We start from the raw sequence: 22,053 nt of genomic DNA, 5'->3' as shown, positions 1-22,053 counted from the left end.
TTTCAACAGTTATCAAAGGCAGAGAAATCCTTCATGTTATAGCTGTAATAGGAAGTTTCTGACAGTCACGACCATAGACTGTAAAAAGATAATCCAACATGTATATCGTACCACACAGGATATTAGGCCTATATGTCAAAGACCGCTTCATACAGAAGTGGGACCTGCTACTTAAAGCTGCCGTACTGTTGCTTTATGTGCTGCTGTGATAAAAGCGTAATGTAAATTAAACTTATACATACATCAGCTCGTCTGTAAACATAGTCTCATCCTCAGGTCTGTCTCGCCCGTTTTGAGTTTGTTTTTTTTTCCATTGGGGGTGTTGAGGTGGATTGAAAGAGAGAATCGCTCTCATGATTCCCCGCCAGCCTCGACATCATCTTTTGTTTTTGTTTTGATTGAAAGCCCCCTGATGGCAGAATTTACATCCAGTCTATAAGATTTAGAAGAAGAGAAACACTGTGGCACAGTTTGCAGTTCAATCCACAAGGGGGCAGTGTGCTACGTGTAGATCATGTGCCTTTAAAACGCTTCTGGTTTGGGTCACAATAAAGTTTGCACCGTTCACTAAACTTATAACAAAAGTTTTTATTACATTTCTGCAAATAAGTTCAGAACCTCTTAAACAGGTAGGCTAGTATTAGTATTTACTGACATTAAGTTACAGAAAAGGATTATGAAAGTGATGAAGACAGTGTGATACACTCAAAAGCAATATCAGATTTACTAGCCCAATATCACCGATCAAAATGTAATTATATATCTGGTCGAGGTAGAGTTTGTATCAAATATCATATATTATAAAAACCAGTATGTTATAGGAGATCAAAGAAATAGAAAAAACAATACATTTGCAAAAGAAGGCAGTTATTGTGGAAATAGGAAGAGGTGTTACGGAACGAGAAAACTAAGAGGAGGACCCAGATGCAGAATTAACAAAAAATAATTGATTTGAACAAAAAGCCAAAGGCAAACAAAACTCACTGATTCAAAAATGTGCAACAAAAAGCCAAAGGGGAAAAACAAGGAGCCACGAGGAAAAACTGAAATGATTACATAGAAAAAAAAAAACTACAGTGTACTTACAACATCCAATGAACTGACACAGAAGGGAAGAAACACAGACTAAATAGACACATGAGTAATCACCTTCAGGACCTTCAGGCGGACGGCCTGGAGGCAGGGCACACAGCCCGGAGAGTTCAGGTGGCCGGCCTGGAGGCAGGGCACACAGCCCGGAGAGTTCAGGTGGCCGGCCAGGTGGCCGGGAGGCCGACTGAATACAGACAGCGGATCGGGGGGGGGGGGGATGACGACTAAGAAACACCAGAACAACAACGAGAGCCAAAAGACAAAAACCATCCAACTGTGAAGAACAAAACTAAACAGAACAAATCATGACGAGAGGATTTGTAATAGAAGAATAAAAATGTAAACAATATGAAGCTTTTTTGTCCATTTTCATATTTAGTTAAAATAATTGTTCTGCGTGTATTTCTGCCAACGTTTTCATTTGAGGATGTCATTTCCTTTTCTGTAAACCTTTCTTATTAATGTTGTTCATTTTGGTATTTTACACTTTTGAGGGCAGGTAGATTTAAAGAATCTAGAAAGGCCGCCAAGCCATCCAATGGTAGACAATCTAACTTTTTGTTTTTGTTATCTACAGGCAACAAGTACAGCAGATCTGTTCCCAAGGCATACCAGCTCCTGCGGAGGAGTCCAGCTTGTTTGAAGTGCCCGCCTGCTGTGGCAGAGAGAGCAGCTTGGAGATGCCTACGAAGCCCTTCCAGGCTCATGTGGTTTAAATGAGTACTGTACATCACACGACAGTTATCAATATCTTGCATCTTTTTGTTATCAGTTACTGGAGAAGTTTCCTTTTTTATTCTATTTTTTTTCTTCTCCCCATATGTAAACCGTGACATTTCAAGGCCAGTTACTTGACAGGAGAATGAGAGGGGCATATTGTTGCACACATTTCTGTGTTCTGTATGGAAGCTTTGGATCAACCCTCAAAGTGATGAGGCTGGATCACACTCTTTAGTGTTCTAGGCGGAGGGTTACAGGGCGACTCTGTACTTGAACGTTTTACTGAAGTCTCTTTTTGGAGTCCGACTGTAAGACCTAGAGTACTGTAGTTTATGAAAATCACATGTTCTGAAACAGGAACTGTTTCTTTGTAAAAAAATAAAATAAAATCACAACTACTTTGCTGAAGGATTCCATCACCATAAGACTCACAACACTTGAAACTGTAGCAATAGTCCAAGTGGTGAAGGGTTCGTCATGCTAATCATTTAATACTATTGAGCACAATAGTAGAAAATTCTTAGTGTGGGAGTGCACCTCTCCTCTTCTCCTCCTTATTTTATTTTGTCTTTATTTTTTTTGTAACTTGTAGAAGGCAAGAAGTCTGTTCGTGATGATAATAATAAGGAGCAGTGTTTAACCACATGTTTGAAATGGATACGAAAGAGACGAGATTGCAACGTCATAACGCTTTCCTATGGAAACTTTTTGAAGTTTTGTATTTTTTTAATAAATAAAACATTAGGTGCAGAGCCGAATTATTGCTGTTGTGTTTTTTTTTTTTACATGGGACAGAATTTCAAGAAGACGCTCTGTAAGCACGATGTGCCGCAGTAGGAACTGGTTTAAACATTTCTGCCTGAACTGTTACAGTGTGACTCGAGTTCTGCGTTACACAAACACAGTTGAACATTGTGTTGATTTTTTAATTTTTTTTACACCAATGTAGAATTAAAATTCTACAAAGTTGATTATTTTATTGAAAAAGCTTCCCGACATTTATAGATTATTAAAAACAAAAACATTCTTATGTCTATTCATAAGCAAACACCGTCCATTTCATTTTATAATACAGGAAATATTAAAAGTAACATTACAGAAGTTACAGTTAAACGGACCTGACTCAGTTAAAACTGGTTTACAGCACATTAAAAACAAAGATCACATCAGACAGAAAAACACAACCAACCATCTGGCTTTAAAGCAACACAATCAGAGGTGGGGGAAATGAGATTGTCCACTCATCAGGCGCTGTTCATATGCCTGCTTGAAGTGCCTAACATCATCCTGACCCAAAACAGAAGGATTGTTGAAAGGTTCCCTTTCATTTTTTTGAACCTAAACATCCCCCATAACTAAAGAAAACATTTGACAGTGTCCTTTATTATGAAGCATAAGACAAATAATATACCATTATCAAATACAAAAGAAAAGAAAAATCAGATAAAGTTAAAAGCAGCAAAAAACAAAACAACCTGTGCTTTCATGATCTGTTTAGTCCGACTGTCTGACACAACCTGAAGGCTATTCGGTTAGAAATGTAAAACTGATAAGCTTGTTTACGACTGCCAACACGCACAAAGATCAATATTTACAGAGCAAAAGTAAAGGAGGTAAAAGGTGTCATACAAACACATACTGTATGTTCAACCTGTATAAGTTTTGTCCCATTAATTAATTGTTTTCATATTTTGATAAGGGAGAAACATAAGTTAAGAGTCTCATGATACAGCAGCAGATTTTAAGTAAATTGTATTTTATGGTCAGACAGAAGCAATACTCTGCACAAACAGTATTTAGTGACACTCACTAGTAAACCTGTAGTAACCTGTAGGTTAGATGAGACTTCATCCATCTGCCACACATCAAGAATGATGCTGGTAAATTTAGCTTAGCATAGCATAGCTTAGCTTAGCATGAAGACAGAAACAAATGTACAATGGTAACAGAATCTGCCTGCTCGTAGCAAAGCTGAGTTATCTACACAATAATTCAATTCAATTTAAAAACACAATTTTACATATGTATAAAAGAAAATATTAGAAATCTGTTTTTTTTTCCAATTAAAATTTCAGAATTGAGATGCAGTGTTGAGAATAAAGTTGAAATGTCAAGAATATTACCTTAATGAAAAAAAGCACAAAGGTCAACAATGAAGTCAGATTGTTGAGAATGAGGGAGGATTGTCTAGACAGAGGTAGAGAAAAAAATAGTGGGAATAGAGTTGAATGTTGTTAATAAAGATGAAATATTGAGCCAAAATGTTGAGAATGAATTCAAACGTGGAGAATGAGATGAAACATGAAGAGCTGAAAGTTTTAACAATAAAGTCAAAATGACATGGATAAATCCGATGTTGAGAATACAGTTAAATGTTGACGAAATAAAAAGTAAAAACTGACGAAAACAGAGATGAAAAACTCCAAACTTCTCTCCTGTCTAGCTCGTATACTTCCATATTCTCCACATTTCAATGATTTGTATTTCAATTTGAAATGTTTTGCCATTAATTCAGCTGTGTGCATGTGAGATTATGATTTCACCACAGCGATGCCTCTCTGCTCATAATGCTTCCGGATGTACTCGGTTATGGCCTTCTCATTATTTATCTCTTTTCTGAACACCATGATGTAACACTTTGGGGCCAAGTGAAGGAAGAGGATGCTGTAGCTAAAAACGAGAATGGCTGCGCTCTCTATGGCTCTTTTGTACTTCCCAAATTTGCTGATATAAATGGGGCTGAAGAGGATCCAAACGATCAGAAACAGCATCATACTCATGGAGATAAGACTTGCATTTTTGTACAAATCGGGCAACTTTTTGCCTTTGAATGCGAACAAAAAACAAATGAGGGCCAGGAAAGAGTTGTAGCACAACATGGCTATGAAGAACAATTTGGAGCCTTTGGTACACTGCTTCAGGATGGTATTCTCCAATATCGTTTCACCTATACTGGGAGGGTAGTAGTATAACCATAGCACACACAGTGCCAACTGGACCCCAGGGACAACGATCACGATCAATGCTGGCTGATTAAGCTTTTTCATCCAGGAGCTTTTGCTCCAATCAAAGTTGAAGCCGAGTAAGATTTGGAGCAGGTTGGCCAGGATGCAGGAGATGCAGAGGGAGCAGGAAATGCCAAACAAAGGCAGACCTAACCTGCAGGAGGCTTTAGTGGGTTCTACTATGAAGCTAAAAGTCAGGCAGAAGCAGGCCAGCAAGGAGAGAAGCTCCAAGAAACACAAGTAACCGCCAACAGCCTTCACAATGGGAGTTCTACGATAGATAGTAAACAGAACAGCAAACACAACGATGACGAGGATCCCGAAGACTGCCAAGCAACTCAGAATGATGATGAAGGCATTGGACCAGAGAAGGAATTCAACAGTTTTGTCCAAACAGGTATTCTTCAGTGGAGAGGAATACCTCTCCACACCACACTTTTCACACTTCGAACCTACAGAGATAAAGACATGCACATTTCACTGCATGAGAAAAGGACAAATATGTTGGTGTTGTTTCATATCTTTTAATTCAATAACTCTCTTGTGAGGGGAACTTTATGTTTGCGCTGATTTTGGCACCCCCTGTGGAAAAAAACGTCTCCCCTTGTTTTTTTTTCTAACTTTGTCTGCTTTCTTTTTACAGCCAATCGATAATAAAGTGTATCATATTGTGTGATATTATACCGTATCAAACTGTAAATGAACTGGAGCTTGTACAGCTCTTTCTAGTCTTCTGACTACTCAAAGTGCTTTTTACACCGCATGTCACACCTACACATTCACACACTGATGGCAGAGGATGCTATGTAAAGAGACCATCAGAAGTAACTAATCCCATTCACACACATTCATACTCTGCTGGAGCAGCGGGAGCACTACAGGGTTATGTGTCTTGCCCAAGGGCGCATCTGACTTGTGCCGCAGGAGCTGGAATTGAACCCCCAACCTTACAGTTGAGACGACCGACTCCACCAACTGAGCCACAGCCGCCCCCATATTGTATTATACCTTATAGTACCAAACTGTACCGTGCCTTATGGTATCGTATTGTACCGTACCATGACACATCATATATAGTATCATATTGTTCCATACTACCATGCCGTATGATATTGAACTACTGTATAATATTGTGTGGTATTGTAGCTATGAGCATCAAACAGAACCTGTGTTCCTTCCTGCCGTATTTATCTAGTAAATTGGTTTTTTCACAACAAACAAAATGAAATCTGCTTTTTAACGTTTAGTTTTCTGCAGACCTTCTCATCCTGTTTGAGGTGAAAAAAAATAAAACGTACCATTTCCGGGGGAGAAGTCTCCTTCTGCACACGGTTCACAGATATAGCAACACTTCTTGTGTTTGATTTTCAGCTCCTGTCCTTGTTCACATGTTTTAGAGCAGTTGTAGGCAGTGACCTTTACAAGAGAAAGCAGAATTATTACACACTGATATTTCTTATTTATTTCCAGGAAACAAATATCAGATTGTGTTTATGATATGACCTTACCAACACATTGCTCATTTTCTCAACAAGTTCAACTGGAAGCTTGATACATTTATTCGGCCAGTACTCTCCGATGGTTTGTATATCTGATGCAGACATGTTCCAGTAGACAACATCAAATCCTAAACTTATAGGGTCTCCATTGGAGTCGAACTCTATACGTGTGGTGTCCACAGTAAAGTTGACTTTCTTGATTTCCAAAAGAAGCTGTGAAAACAAACATAAACACAAGCTGATCTGTGTAAAATCAGGACATTTGGTTATATTTGCTTCAACAAGATAGATGATTCAGTAAAAATACTTTGTTTTTGTCTATTTAAATGATGTTTTGTGATCAAGTTCACAAGCCTACTCCCTTCCCTGTGAATTTCAGATAAGTATACTTATAGTGTAAGAGTAGTCTATAACTATAGGTCAACAGGTAACAGTTAATGTAGCTTAGCACGTGGACTGGAAACCAGAAATAAAAAGCCTGGTCTGAATCTTCAAACATAAACATAACACGCCCACAGAGCCATCAAAAGCTCGGTAATGAACCCATTATGTGAACACAAACCAAAGTGTTTGGTTTACTATTTTTTATCAAGAGGAATTACCAGGAAGCCTTTACAGTTTGTTTGTTGTATGAATGAAACACTCATGATATTATCTTAGAAAGTTGTACAGGTGCTAGTATCTTTTCCTACCAGTAGGGGGAGCTAAGATCACTGTTTCTTCTCCAATGATCAGCTAGAGCACCTCTATACACCTCTAACTACTACAACTCTCCTTATTGTTACCAAACAGATAAGAGATAGTGCCACCCTTCTATCTGTGCAGGCCAACTTTTTTTTTTAAACCAAAGTCCCTGTCTTTTTTCCTGTAATGACCACCAACTGTATAAAATAAATTGATGAACGTCTAGGTTTTAAAAGAGAAGCCAACGTGAAGCTCGTTGAGCCTGTATTCTTTCAATGGCCAGCAGGGGGCATCTCTACTAAAATTGTGTCCGTATGGAAACAAAACAAGAAGGAAATGACTCAATGTCTTACTTGAATTTGACCTCAGTAAATAAAAACAATAAAACATTTTAGTCTCAACCAATAGTCGTTTTACACATCATGCTTTAAGGAAACCTATCGTTTACAATTTGATAAAGTTGTCTACCAAGAAAGAGATATAGCAATGTTTACGTAACTTATCTCAAATTATGGTCACTTCTGGAAGAAACAAAACAAAATGGCAACTGCCAAATTCAAGGCTTTAAATGGTAGCCCTCCAACACATAAGTAATGCAAAATATGTGAGCTGGATGATTCCATTTTACCTCATAGGCTGTGAAATCGGCACTGCGTCCACAGCCGTGACTGTCACACTTCAGCAGGCGTCTGAGACCCTCAACAACGACTTGAACGGCTAAGTAGATATTGTATGATGTATCCTGGTCGATGTGATTTGCCAAGCATCTCAGGTCCAGACTTCGGTTGGAGCATTGTTGACTGTTTTGTATCGAGCAGTTTGCTTCACTGTTCTCCTCAGGTTGTTTAGTACAAAGTGGATTGTGTGTCAGGAAATGCTCCAGGATGGTGTTTGTGGTTCCGTTGAACTTTGAGAGGACGTAGTCTTTAAAACCGGGAACCTTTTTCCTCTTGGAGATGAACCCGAAAACCTGACCTGCCCTCTCAATTCCACGGAGTTTAAAGATACTGTCAGAGGTGGACCAGCTATCACTGGCAATCCAAGTTCTACTAAGGTTGTTTCTAATCGCTTCTTTCATGATGACTTTAACATTGGACGGCTTGGTGAACAGGATGATGGCCTCAGCAGAAGAGTTATAAATGATGCTCCACAGATTGTTGTCGAACCTCGGATGGTATTGATCTCGGCTGGTATTTTTTTTATTGGAAAAGTCACCTGGCAGGATTTCAAGAAATTCAACGCAGACATCTTTCATTTCACTGAAGAGGTCGAAAAGGTTATCACTGCCATACTTCCCATACTCATCATCACTTCCTATAATGGCCACAGTTTTCCAGTTAAACTTCTCCACCAGCTCCGCCATGGCCTTTGTCTGATATTCATCGCTCGATATTGTTCGCAGAAAAGTGGGGAACTTCAACTTCCTGCTTAGGAGCTGGCTGGTCGATGCGTAACTAATCTGCAGCAGCATGGAAAAAAATAACATTAACGTTGTTCTGCAAGCGGCTTGCAACAATGATGCATTTCAAACCATAAGCAAAGAATGATAACAATAACAGTTATTGTTTAGAATCTGAGATTATATCAGAATCTCAACATTAGCCATTGAAGACTGATATTTGCCATCTCCTTATAACATGAGTTCTAAAATTTTAATTAAGTTTGACGAACTTTGTTGTTTCTCTGTTTGTCTCTAAGCATCTCTTTCTTTCTGCAACTCCCTCTTCCTACCATGTCTAACATTATCTAATGGGCATCTATTAGATATTTATCTTGAAAAATGGCTTAATATATTATGCGATTTTCACTCTCTTCTTTTCTTGAAAATGATCGTTCCTTAAGAGTTTAAATGATAATGAAATATCAGATCATCTCTTTTTATACTATTTGCAAAATGGACTACAGCTTAAAGACAGAACCCTTTTAGCAGCAGCAGTTGAACTTTCCAACAACTTGACTTCAATTTGGGAATATGAAGAATGGAAAGACAGAGTGCAGTTGTAAAAATGACCTTGTGAATTCATGTATAAATTGGTGCAATATGACTTACTTTATTAAGTTTGCTGGTCAGGTATAACCATTTCATGCGAGCTTTGAGTTTTTCAATGTTTTAGTTATTGCAGAGTGTAAGGCAGAGAAAGAATCATTCTGAAGAACTTAAAAAGACAAACCTGGGGGACTGAGGACAAAGCAACAACCCGTGCGACAGCTATCGACACTTCAGAATGTTTTGCACCAATCACTGCCTTTGTTTTGGTTTGAAAGTTTTCAGATACCAAACAGCTCTTAGGGTCTGACTGATCCTTCAGAAGCTTTAGCGTTGCTTCGATAGCGAAGCTGACGTCTCCACAGGTGTCGTAGATGTCGTATCCGATGGTGATGTTGGGAAGAACCCTTGGTGTCCGCTGGTTTATTTCTCTGATGGCGTATATCATCACCTGACTTTGGACGAATGACCAAAACTCAAACCTGCAAAAAAGCAACCAATTCAAATTTCCACAATTTTCCTACCACATTATAGTCGTTTAAGTTGACTTCAAGGAGGCCGTGTACTTACTCGCTGCAGGAGGACGGTCCATGTGTTGTGTTTCTATCAGTTTGTGTGTGAAAAGGGAAAAGTCCTCCGATGATGATATCCCCAGGAGAGTAGACATGCAGAACATCTCTCCCGCCTGGATGAGTGAAAGACACACACAAAGTTATGAAAAACAAGTGCAAGGACATGGTGGATACACACAGGAGCAATGTGCATCTGTGCATTCCTGTATTCCTCTCTCTGCAATATGTAGAGACACCTGGATTACTGCTCTCATGCAGCTTCCTCTTGTGAGAGGTCAGATAAATAATTTGCATCCCCAAAACCTGTTTTTTGATGCAAAACAGTCGCAGATACAAGAAAAACATTCTATGAATAGCATGTTGATTTGAATTTTTCAAAACAGATTCAGACACGGTTAAATATAACCCTCTTTGTTTCTTCAACAACATTTTTATTTAAAGGTGCACTATGTAGATTTGGTGGTGAAATTTGAAAGCTGGAGAAGTGAAACAATTCTGTTATATTTTCTGAACTGAATACACAAACTTTACTCAAAGAAAAAAATTGGGTCCTGTGAACATTGTTTGGAGCTAAAAAGCTACCAGGAGAGTTACGGGTTCACTGTTGCTGACCCCCCTCCACAACTTCTCTCGTAGCTTTTTTTTTTCAAACAGTGTTCCAGGGAACACATTTTCCTCTGTGGACAGTTTGTGTATTGAGTTATGAACATATACCACAGAATCTGTACATTTCTCCAACTTTCACATTTATTTACCAAAACTCCACAGTGCCCCTTTAAAGATAGGCTACAATATGTATAACTTTTACACTGAAATATCAAAATCAATTAACAATTCACTGAACGTCAAATATGTTTTTTGTTGTTGAGTAGACATGAACACATATTTTCAACAGTTATCAAAGGCAGAGAAATCCTTCATGTTATAGCTGTAATAGGAAGTTTCTGACAGTCACGACCATAGACTGTAAAAAGATAATCCAACATGTATATCGTACCACACAGGATATTAGGCCTATATGTCAAAGACCGCTTCATACAGAAGTGGGACCTGCTACTTAAAGCTGCCGTACTGTTGCTTTATGTGCTGCTGTGATAAAAGCGTAATGTAAATTAAACTTGGATACATCAGCTCGTCTGTAAACATATTCTCATCCTCAGGTCTGTTTTACCCGTTTTGAGTTTTTTCCATTGGGGGTGTTGAGGTGGATTGAAAGAGAGAATCGCTCTCATGATTCCCCGCCAGCCTCAACATCATCTTTTGTTTTTGTTTTAATTGAAAGCCCCCTGATGGCAGAATTTACATCCAGTCTATAAGATTTAGAAGAAGAGAAACACTGTGGCACAGTTTACAGTTCAATCCACAAGGGGGCAGTGTGCTACGTGTAGATCATGTGCCTTTAAAATGCTTCTGGTTTGGGTCACATTTGGGCCTTCGACGAGGACGCAGGAGTCTGCAGGACGGTCAACAAGGACGCAGGAGTGTGCAGGGCCTCTGACGAGGGCGCAAGAGTCGGCAGGGCCTCCGACAAGGGAGAAGGAGTCGGCAGGACCTCTGACGAGGGATCAGAAGTTAGCAGGACCTCTGACGAGGGCTCAAAAGTTAGCAGGACCTCCGACGAGGGCGCACGAGTCGACAGGACCTCCGACGAGGGAACAGGAGTGTGCGGGGCCTCCCACGCAGACACAGGAGTCAAAGGAGTGGGCAGGGCCTCCCACTGAGACAGGGGAGTCAGACGCAGCTCCGTAGATACAGGCACCGATGACAGATGTGGCTCAGCAGACACAGGCACAGGGGACAGACAACGCTCTGCCGGAACAGGAACAGGAACATGGGGCAGATAGCACTCTGCCGGAACTGGTGGCAGACAGCGCTCTGCGGGAACAGGAACAGGAGGCAGATGGCGCTCCGCCGGAACCGGTGGCAGACAGCACTCTGCTGGAACAGGAACAAGAACAAATGGATAAAGAGGCCTGGATTGAGGCCTGGGCTGCGGCATGAGCCGAGGCCTGGGTTGAGGCCTGGGCTGCGGCATGAGCCGAGGCTTGGGTTGGTTCACCGGCTGCTGAGGACGAACAGGCTCAGAGGTATAGGACAGTGAAGCAGGCGTAGAGAAAAAGTCTCTAGTCCACTCAGGGAGTAAGTGTTTGAACCATGGTCTTGAAAGAATTTCCTCTTGATCCGTGGAAATGGCTGCCAGTCTTTCCTTGCTACAGCAAGCATATTTTAAGTCATTTTTTAGGCATGTGAGGTTATAAGTAACCTCACGCAATTCCAAAGAAAATAATCCTGCTGGGTCCATGGTATGGTCAGTTCATTCTGTCACGGAACGAGAAAACCAAGAAGATGACCCAGATGCAGAATTAACAAAAAAATAATTTATTTTAACAAAATGCCGAAGGCAAAGAAAACTCACTGATTCAAAAATGTGCAACAAAAAGCCAGAGGGGCAAAACAAGGAGCCACGAGGAAAGACTGGAAATTATGACATAGACAAACAAACTACACTGTACTTATGACATACAATGAACTGACACAGACGAGAAGAAACACAGAGACTAAATAGACACAGGGGTAATCAGACACAGGTGAGACTAATGACACAGGTGAAGACAATGAGGGCAATCACACAGAGGAAGGAATGAACACAAGACAAGAAACACTGAGGACAACTACAAAATAAATACATGAAACACTGAAGACACTGTAGAATGAAAAACTAAGAAACACCAGAACAACAATGAGAGCCAAAAGACAAAAACCATCCAACTGTGAAAAACAAAACAAAACAGAACAAATCATGACAAGAGGATTTGTAATAGAAGAATAAAAATGTAAACAATATAAAGCTTTTTTGTACATTTTCATATTTAGTTAAAATAATTATTCTGTGTGTATTTCTGCTGACGTTTTCATTTGAGGATGTCATTTCCTTTTCTGGAAACCTTTCTTATTAATGTTGTTCATTTTGGTATTTTATACATTGTCATTTATTTATCTGTATCACTTAATTTTTCCTTAATTCTTTTTTTTCTTATTTGCTGTTTCTCAAGCTTTATTTCATTTTCAACTGCATCTGTGTGATCTTCCTGCACAGGCTTTTATTGTCATTTCAAGGAAATAAATAATAATAATAATAATAATAATACCAATAAAATACTACCTTTTTCCCCAATCTTTGAGCAACTAGCTTTAGCTTGTGAGATTGCACTCAAGCCTTTTGAGGGCAGGTAGATTTGAAGAATCTAGAAAGGCTGCCAAGCCGTCCAATGGTAGACAATCTAACTTTTTGTTTTTGTTATCTACAGGCAACAAGTACAGCAGATCTGTTCCTAAGGCATACCAGCTCCTGCGGAGGAGTCCAGCTTGTTTGAAGTGCCCGCCTGCTGTGGCAGAGAGAGCAGCTTGGAGATGCCTACGAAGCCCTTCCAGGCTCATGTGGTTTAAATGAGTACTGTACATCACACGACAGTTATCAACATCTTGCATCTTTTTGTTATCAGTTACTGGAGAAGTTTCCTTTTTTATTCTATTTTTTTTCTTCTCCCCATATGTAAACCGTGACATTTCAAGGCCAGTTACTTGACAGGAGAATGAGAGGGGCATATTGTTGCACACATTTCTGTGTTCTGTATGGAAGCTTTGGATCAACCCTCAAAGTGATGAGGCTGGATCACACTCTTTAGTGTTCTAGGCGGAGGGTTACAGGGCGACTCTGTACTTGAACGTTTTACTGAAGTCTCGTTTTGGAGTCCGACTGTAAGACCTAGAGTACTGTAGTTTATGAAAATCACATGTTCTGAAACAGGAACTGTTTCTTTGTAAAAAAATAAAATAAAATCACAACTACTTTGCTGAAGGATTCCCATCACCATAAGACTCACAACACTTGAAACTGTAGCAATAGTCCAAGTGGTGAAGGGTTCGTCATGCTAATCATTTAATACTATTGAGCACAATAGTAGAAAATTCTTAGTGTGGGAGTGCACCTCTCCTCTTCTCCTCCTTATTTTATTTTGTCTTTATTTTTTTTGTAACTTGTAGAAGGCAAGAAGTCTGTTCGTGATGATAATAATAAGGAGCAGTGTTTAACCACATGTTTGAAATGGATACGAAAGAGACGAGATTGCAACGTCATAACGCTTTCCTATGGAAACTTTTTGAAGTTTTGTATTTTTTTAATAAATAAAACATTAGGTGCAGAGCCGAATTATTGCTGTGTTTTTTATTTTTTTTACATGGGACAGAATTTCAAGACGACGCTCTGTAAGCACGATGTGCCGCAGTAGGAACTGGTTTAAACATTTCTGCCTGAACTGTTACAGTGTGACTCGAGTTCTGCGTTACACAAACACAGTTGAACATTGTGTTGATTTTTTTACACCAATGTAGAATTAAAATTCTTATTAATTAATTATTTTATTGAAAAAGCTTCCAGACATTTATAGATTATTAAAATCAAAAACATTCTTATGTCTATTCATAAGCATACACCGTCCATTTCATTTCATAATACAGGAAATATTAAAAGTAACATTACAGAAGTTACAGTTAAACGGACCTGACTCAGTTAAAACTGGTTTACAGCACATTAAAAACAAAGATCACATCAGACAGAAAAACACAACCAACCATCTGGCTTTAAAGCAACACAATCAGAGGTGGGGGAAATGAGATTGTCCACTCATCAGGCACTGTTCATATGCCTGCTTGAAGTGCCTAACATCATCCTGACCCAAAACAGAAGGATTGTTGAAAGGTTCCCTTTTTTTTTTTTTTTACCTAAACATCCCCCATAACTAAAGAAAACATTTGACAGTGTCCTTTATTATGAAGCATAAGACAAATAATATACCATTATCAAATACAAAAGAAAAGAAAAATCAGATAAAGTTAAAAGCAGCAAAAAACAAAACAACCCGTGCTTTCATGATCTGTTTAGTCCGAGTGTCTGACACAACCTGAAGGCTATTTGGTTAGAAATGTAAAACTGATAAGCTTGTTTACGACTGCCAACACGCACAAAGATCAATATCTACAAAGCAAAAGTAAAGGAGGTAAAAGGTGTCATACAAACACATACTGTATGTTCAACCTGTATAGGTTTTGTCCCATTAATTAATTGTTTTCATATTTTGATAAGGGAGAAACATAAGTTAAGAGTCTCATGATACAGCAGCAGATTTTAAGTAAATTGTATTTTATGGTCAGACAGAAGCAATACTCTGCACAAACAGTATTTAGTGACACTCACTAGTAAACCTGTAGTAACCTGTAGGTTAGATGAGACTTCATCCATCTGCCACACATCAAGAATGATGCTGGTAAATTTAGCTTAGCATAGCATAGCTTAGCTTAGCATGAAGACAGAAACAAATGTACAATGGTAACAGAATCTGCCTGCTTGTAGCAAAGCTGAGTTATCTACACAATAATTCAATTCAATTTAAAAACACAATTTTACATATGTATAGAAGAAAATATTAGAAATCTGTTTTTTTTTTCCATTTAAAATTTCAGAATTGAGATGCAGTGTTGAGAATAAAGTTGAAATGTCAAGAATATTACCTTAATGAAAAAAAGCACAAAGGTCAACAATGAAGTCAGATTGTTGAGAATGAGGGAGGATTGTCTAGACAGAGGTAGAGAAAAAAATAGTGGGAATAGAGTTGAATGTTGTTAATAAAGATGAAATATTGAGCCAAAATAATGAGAATGAATTCAAACGTGGAGAATGAGATGAAACATGAAGAGCTGAAAGTTTTAACAATAAAGTCAAAATGACATGGATAAATCCGATGTTGAGAATACAGTTAAATGTTGAAGAAATAAAAAGTAAAAACTGACGAAAACAGAGATGAAAAACTCCAAACTTCTCTCCTGTCTAGCTCGTATACTTCCATATTCTCCACATTTCAATGATTTGTATTTCAATTTGAAATGTTTTGCCGTTAATTCAGCTGTGTGCATGTGAGATTATGATTTCACCACAGCGATGCCTCTCTGCTCATAATGCTTCCGGATGTACTCGGTTATGGCCTTCTCATTATTTATCTCTTTTTTGAACACCATGATGTAACACTTTGGGGCCAAGTGAAGGAAGAGGATGCTGTAGCTAAAAACGAGAATGGCTGCGCTCTCTATGGCTCTTTTGTACTTCCCAAATTTGCTGATATAAATGGGGCTGAAGAGGATCCAAACGATCAGAAACAGCATCATACTCATGGAGATAAGACTTGCATTTTTGTACAAATCGGGCAACTTTTTGCCTTTGAATGCGAACAAAAAACAAATGAGGGCCAGGAAAGAGTTGTAGCACAACATGGCTATGAAGAACAATTTGGAGCCTTTGGTACACTGCTTCAGGATGGTATTCACCAATATTGTTTCACCTGTACTGGGAGGGTAGTAGTATAACCATAGCACACACAGTGCCAACTGGACCCCAGGGACAACGATCACGATCAATGCTGGCTGATTAAGCTTTTTCATCCAGGAGCTTTTGCTCCAATCAAAGTTGAAGCCGAGTAAGATTTGGAGCAGGTTGGCCAGGATGCAGGAGATGCAGAGGGAGCAGGAAATGCCAAACAAAGGCAGACCTAACCTGCAGGAGGCTTTAGTGGGTTCTACTATGAAGCTAAAAGTCAGGCAGAAGCAGGCCAGCAAGGAGAGAAGCTCCAAGAAACACAAGTAACCGCCAACAGCCTTCACAATGGGAGTTCTACGATAGATAGTAAACAGAACAGCAAACACAACGATGACGAGGATCCCGAAGACTGCCAAGCAACTCAGAATGATGATGAAGGCATTGGACCAGAGAAGGAATTCAACAGTTTTGTCCAAACAGGTATTCTTCAGTGGAGAGGAATACCTCTCCACACCACACTTTTCACACTTCAAACCTACAGAGATAAAGACATGCACATTTCACTGCATGAGAAAAGGACAAACATGTTGGTTTTGTTTCATATCTTTTAATTCAATAACTCTCTTGTGAGGGGAACTTTATGTTTGCGCTGATTTTGGCACCCCCTGTGGAAAAAAAAGTCTCCCCTTGTTTTCTAACTTTGTCTGCTTTCTTTTTACAGTCAATCGATAATAAAGTGTATCATTTTGTGTGATATTATACCGTATCAAATGGCAAATGGACTGGAGCTTGTACAGCTCTTTCTAGTCTTCTGACTACTCAAAGTGCTTTTTACACCGCATGTCACACCTACACATTCACACACTGATGGCAGAGGATGCTATGTAAAGAGACCATCAGAAGTAACTAATCCCATTCACACACATTCATACTCTGCTGGAGCAGCGGGAGCACTACAGGGTTATGTGTCTTGCCCAAGGGCGCATCTGACTTGTGCCGCAGGAGCTTGAATTGAACCCCCAACCTTACAGTTGAGACGACCGACTCTACCAACTGAGCCAAGGCCGCCCCCATATTGTATTATACCTTATAGTACCAAACTGTACCGTGCCTTATGGTATCGTATTGTACCGTACCATGACACATCATATATAGTATCATATTGTTCCATACTACCATGCCGTATGATATTGAACTACTGTATAATATTGTGTGGTATTGTAGCTATGAGCATCAAACAGAACCTGTGTTCCTTCCTGCCGTATTTATCTAGTAAATTGGTTTTTGCACAACAAACAAAATGAAATCTGCTTTTTAACGTTTAGTTTTCTGCAGACCTTTTCATCCTGTTTGAGGTGAAAAAAAATAAAACGTACCATTTCCGGGGGAGAAGTCTCCTTCTGCACACGGTTCACAGATATAGCAACACTTCTTGTGTTTGATTTTCAGCTCCTGTCCTTGTTCACATGTCTTAGAGCAGTTGTAGGCAGTGACCTTTACAAGAGAAAGCAGAATTATTACACACTGATATTTCTTATTTATTTCCAGGAAACAAATATCAGATTGTGTTTATGATATGACCTTACCAACACATTGCTCATTTTCTCAACAAGTTCAACTGGAAGCTTGATACATTTATTCGGCCAGTACTCTCCGATGGTTTGTATATCTGATGCAGACATGTTCCAGTAGACAACATCAAATCCTAAACTTATAGGGTCTCCATTGGAGTCGAACTCTATACGTGTGGTGTCCACAGTAAAGTTGACTTTCTTGATTTCCAAAAGAAGCTGTGAAAACAAACATAAACACAAGCTGATCTGTGTAAAATCAGGACATTTGGTTATATTTGCTTCAACAAGATAGATGATTCTGTAAAAATACTTTGTTTTTGTCTATTTAAATGATGTTTTGTGATCAAGTTCACAAGCCTACTCCCTTCCCTGTGAATTTCAGATAAGTATACTTATAGTGTAAGAGTAGTCTATAACTATAGGTCAACAGGTAACAGTTAATGTAGCTTAGCACGTGGACTGGAAACCAGAAATAAAAAGCCTGGTCTGAATCTTCAAACATAAACAAAACACGCCCACAGATCCATCAAAAGCTCGGTAATGAACCCATTATGTGAACACAAACCAAAGTGTTTGGTTTACTATTTTTTATCAAGAGGAATTACCAGGAAGCCTTTACAGTTTGTTTGTTGTATGGATGAAACACTCATGATATTATCTTAGAAAGTTGTACAGGTGCTAGTATCTTTTCCTACCAGTAGGGGGAGCTAAGATCACTGTTTCTTCTCCAATGATCAGCTAGAGCACCTCTATACACCTCTAACTACTACAACTCTCCTTATTGTTACCAAACAGATAAGAGATAGTGCCACCCTTCTATCTGTGCAGGCCAACTTTTTTTTTTAAACCAAAGTCCCTGTCTTTTTTCCTGTAATGACCACCAACTGTATAAAATAAATTGATGAACGTCTAGGTTTTAAAAGAGAAGCCAACGTGAAGCTCGTTGAGCCTGTATTCTTTCAATGGCCAGCAGGGGGCATCTCTACTAAAATTGTGTCCGTATGGAAACAAAACAAGAAGGAAATGACTCAATGTCTTACTTGAATTTGACCTCAGTAAATAAAAACAATAAAACATTTTAGTCTCAACCAATAGTCGTTTTACACATCATGCTTTAAGGAAACCTGTCGTTTACAATTTGATAAAGTTGTCTACCAAGAAAGAGATATAGCAATGTTTACGTAACTTATCTCAAATTATGGTCACTTCTGGAAGAAACAAAACAAAATGGCAACTGCCAAATTCAAGGCTTTAAATGGTAAGAATGCAAAATATGTGAGCTGGATGATTCCATTTTACCTCATAGGCTGTGAAATCGGCACTGCGTCCACAGCCGTGACTGTCACACTTCAGCAGGCGTCTGAGACCCTCAACAACGACTTGAATGGCTACGTAGGTATTGTATGATGTATCCTGGTCGATGTGATTTGCCAAGCATCTCAGGTCCAGACTTCGGTTGGAGCATTGTTGACTGTTTTGTATCGAGCAGTTTGCTTCACTGTTCTCCTCAGGTTGTTTAGTACAAAGTGGATTGTGTGTCAGGAAATGCTCCAGGATGGTGTTTGTGGTTCCGTTGAACTTTGAGAGGACGTAGTCTTTAAAACCGGGAACCTTTTTCCTCTTGGAGATGAACCCGAAAACCTGACCTGCCCTCTCAATTCCATGGAGTTTAAAGATACTGTCAGAGGTGGACCAGCTATCACTGGCAATCCAAGTTCTACTAAGGTTGTTTCTAATCGCTTCTTTCATGATGACTTTAACATTGGACAGCTTGGTGAACAGGATGATGGCCTCAGCAGAAGAGTTATAAATGATGCTCCACAGTCGGCTGGTATTTTTTTTATTGGAAAAGTCACCTGGCAGGATTTCACGAAATTCAACACAGACATCTTTCATTTCACTGAAGAGGTCGAAAAGGTTATCACTGCCATACTTCCCATACTCATCATCACTTCCTATAATGGCCACAGTTTTCCAGTTAAACTTCTCCACCAGCTCCGCCATGGCCTTTGTCTGATATTCATCGCTCGATATTGTTCGCAGAAAAGTGGGGAACTTCAACTTCCTGCTTAGGAGCTGGCTGGTCGATGCATAACTAATCTGCAGCAGCATGGAAAAAATAACATTAACGTTGTTCTGCAAGCGGCTTGCAACAATGATGCATTTCAAACCATAAGCAAAGAATGATAACAATAACAGTTATTGTTTAGAATCTGAGATTATATCAGAATCTCAACATTAGCCATTGAAGACTGATATTTGCCATCTCCTTATAACGTGAGTTCTAAAATTTTAATTAAGTTTGACGAACTTTGTTGTTTCTCTGTTTGTCTCTAAGCATCTCTTTCTTTCTGCAACTCCCTCTACCCCCCCCCCCCCCCCCCCCTCTACAATGGGCATCCAATTTATCTTGAAAAATGGCTTAATATATTATGCCAATTTTCACTCTCTTCTTTTCTTGGAAATGATCGTTCCTTAAGAGTTTAAATGATAATGAAATATCAGATCATCTCTTTTTATACTATTTGCAAAATGGACTACAGCTTAAAGACAGAACCCTTTTAGCAGCAGCAGTTGAACTTTCCAACAACTTGACTTCAACTTGGGAATATGAAGAATGGAAAGACAGAGTGCAGTTGTAAAAATGACCTTGTGAATTCATGTATAAATTGGTGCAATATGACTTACTTTATTAAGTTTGCTGGTCAGGTATAACCATTTCATGCGAGCTTTGAGTTTTTCAATGTTTCAGTTATTGCAGAGTGTAAGGCAGAGAAAGAATCATTCTGAAGAACTTAAAAAGACAAACCTGGGGGACTGAGGACAAAGCAACAACCCGTGCGACAGCTATCGACACTTCAGAAGCTTCTTCACCAATCACTGCCTTTGTTTTGGTTTGAAAGTTTTCAGATACCAAACAGCTCTTAGGGTCTGACTGATCCTTCAGAAGCTTTAGCGTTGCTTCGATAGCGAAGCTGACGTCTCCACAGGTGTCGTAGATGTCGTATCCAATGGTGATGTTGGGAAGAACCCTTGGTGTCCGCTGGTTTATTTCTCTGATGGCGTATATCATCACCTGACTTTGGACGAATGACCAAAACTCAAACCTGCAAAAAAGCAACCAATTCAATTTCCACAATTTTCCTACCACATTATAGTCATTTAAGTTGACTTCAAGGAGGCCGTGTACTTACTCGCTGCAGGAGGACGGTCCATGTGTTGTGTTTCTATCAGTTTGTGTGTGAAAAGGGAAAAGTCCTCCGATGATGATATCCCCAGGAGAGTAGGCATGCAGAACATCTCTCCCGCTTGGATGAGTGAAAGACACACACAAAGTTATGAAAAACAAGTGCAAGGACATGGTGGATACACACAGGAGTAATGTGCATCTGTGCATTCCTGTGTTCCTCTCTCTGCAATATGTAGAGACACCTGGATTACTGCTCTCATGCAACTTCCTCTTGTGAGAGGTCAGATAAATCATTTGCATCCCCAAAACCTGTTTTTTGATGCAAAACAGTCGCAGATACAAGACAAATATTTTATGAATAACATGTTGATTTGAATTTTTCAAAACAGATTCAGACACGGTTGAATATAACCCTCTATCTGTTTCTTCTCCAACAAAATTTTTATTTAAAGGTGCACTATGTAGATTTGGTGGTGAAATTTGAAAGCTGGAGAAGTGAAGCAATTCTGTTATATTTTCTGAACTGAATACACAAACTTTACTCAAAGAAAAAAACTGGGTCCTGTGAACACTGTTTGGAGCTAAAAAGCTACCAGGAGAGTTACGGGTTCACTGTTGCTGACCCCCCTCCACAACTTCTCTCGTAGCTTTTTTTTTTCAAACAGTGTTCCAGGGAACACATTTTCCTCTGTGGACAGTTTGTGTATTGAGTTATGAACATATACCACAGAATCTGTACATTTCTCCAACTTTCACATTTCTTTACCAAAACTCCACAGTGCCCCTTTAAAGATAGGCTACAATATGTATAACTTTTACACTGAAATATCAAAATCAATTAACAATTCACTGAACCAGGATATTAGGCCTATATGTCAAAGACTGCTACATACAGTGGTGCACCACAGTGGTGGTCGATTTGCATGATTAGAGTTGATAAAACAACTTGAAGCCTGTCAAAGTACACAACATAATGTTGATGGCTGGTATAATGAGTTCTGTGATATGATGATTTTAGAAATGGAAACATGTCAACCCAAAAATTTAAATAAATACAAATTTCAGCAGGTAGCAAGATGTTCTAAACCTTACTGGAATTCTCAGCTCCAAAAACTGTGGAATGAACGAAAAATAGCTGAAAAGAACTTTCTCCGATGTAATGATCCAGTGAGGAAACAACAACTGAGAGAAAATTACAAAAGGAACTTTAGTAGAGGGCAGTTCTTGAGATTAGACTATTTACAAACCAGTAATCCACAACAATTCTGGAGGGAAATTAATAAATTAGGCCCAAGGAGAATACAGAATATACCTATGGAGGTTGTCCTAAGCAATGATGTCCTGGAATGCAGGAAAGAGTTTG

The 22,053-nt window shown here is 39.1% G+C and overlaps 2 protein-coding genes across 2 annotated transcripts; both read right to left on the bottom strand.

Annotated features, from left to right (window-relative positions):
* Positions 1-2,188: 2,188 nt before the first annotated feature.
* LOC136177022 (G-protein coupled receptor family C group 6 member A-like) lies at positions 2,189-9,730 on the bottom strand. The gene is made up of 6 exons (XM_065947760.1): positions 9,558-9,730; positions 9,172-9,469; positions 7,629-8,459; positions 6,326-6,529; positions 6,116-6,233; positions 2,189-5,269 (listed from the first exon to the last, which is right to left on the bottom strand). Exons 1-6 carry the CDS (start codon positions 9,722-9,724, stop codon positions 4,344-4,346), a joined length of 2,544 nt encoding a protein of 847 aa, XP_065803832.1. The 5' UTR covers positions 9,725-9,730; the 3' UTR covers positions 2,189-4,343.
* Positions 9,731-13,437: 3,707 nt separating this feature from the next.
* Positions 13,438-20,886, bottom strand: LOC136177027 (G-protein coupled receptor family C group 6 member A-like). Its single transcript, XM_065947781.1, has 6 exons — positions 20,695-20,886; positions 20,310-20,607; positions 18,800-19,600; positions 17,513-17,716; positions 17,303-17,420; positions 13,438-16,461 (listed from the first exon to the last, which is right to left on the bottom strand). The coding sequence occupies exons 1-6, from the start codon at positions 20,859-20,861 to the stop codon at positions 15,536-15,538; spliced, it is 2,514 nt and encodes an 837-aa protein (XP_065803853.1). The 5' UTR covers positions 20,862-20,886; the 3' UTR covers positions 13,438-15,535.
* Positions 20,887-22,053: the final 1,167 nt, after the last annotated feature.

The sequence above is a fragment of the Labrus bergylta genome, chromosome 18 (genome assembly GCF_963930695.1).
Source record: "Labrus bergylta chromosome 18, fLabBer1.1, whole genome shotgun sequence".
Lineage (NCBI taxonomy): Eukaryota > Metazoa > Chordata > Actinopteri > Labriformes > Labridae > Labrus > Labrus bergylta.
The sequence above is the reverse complement of the archived record's forward strand: the minus strand, read 5'-3'. Positions and strand labels throughout refer to the sequence as shown.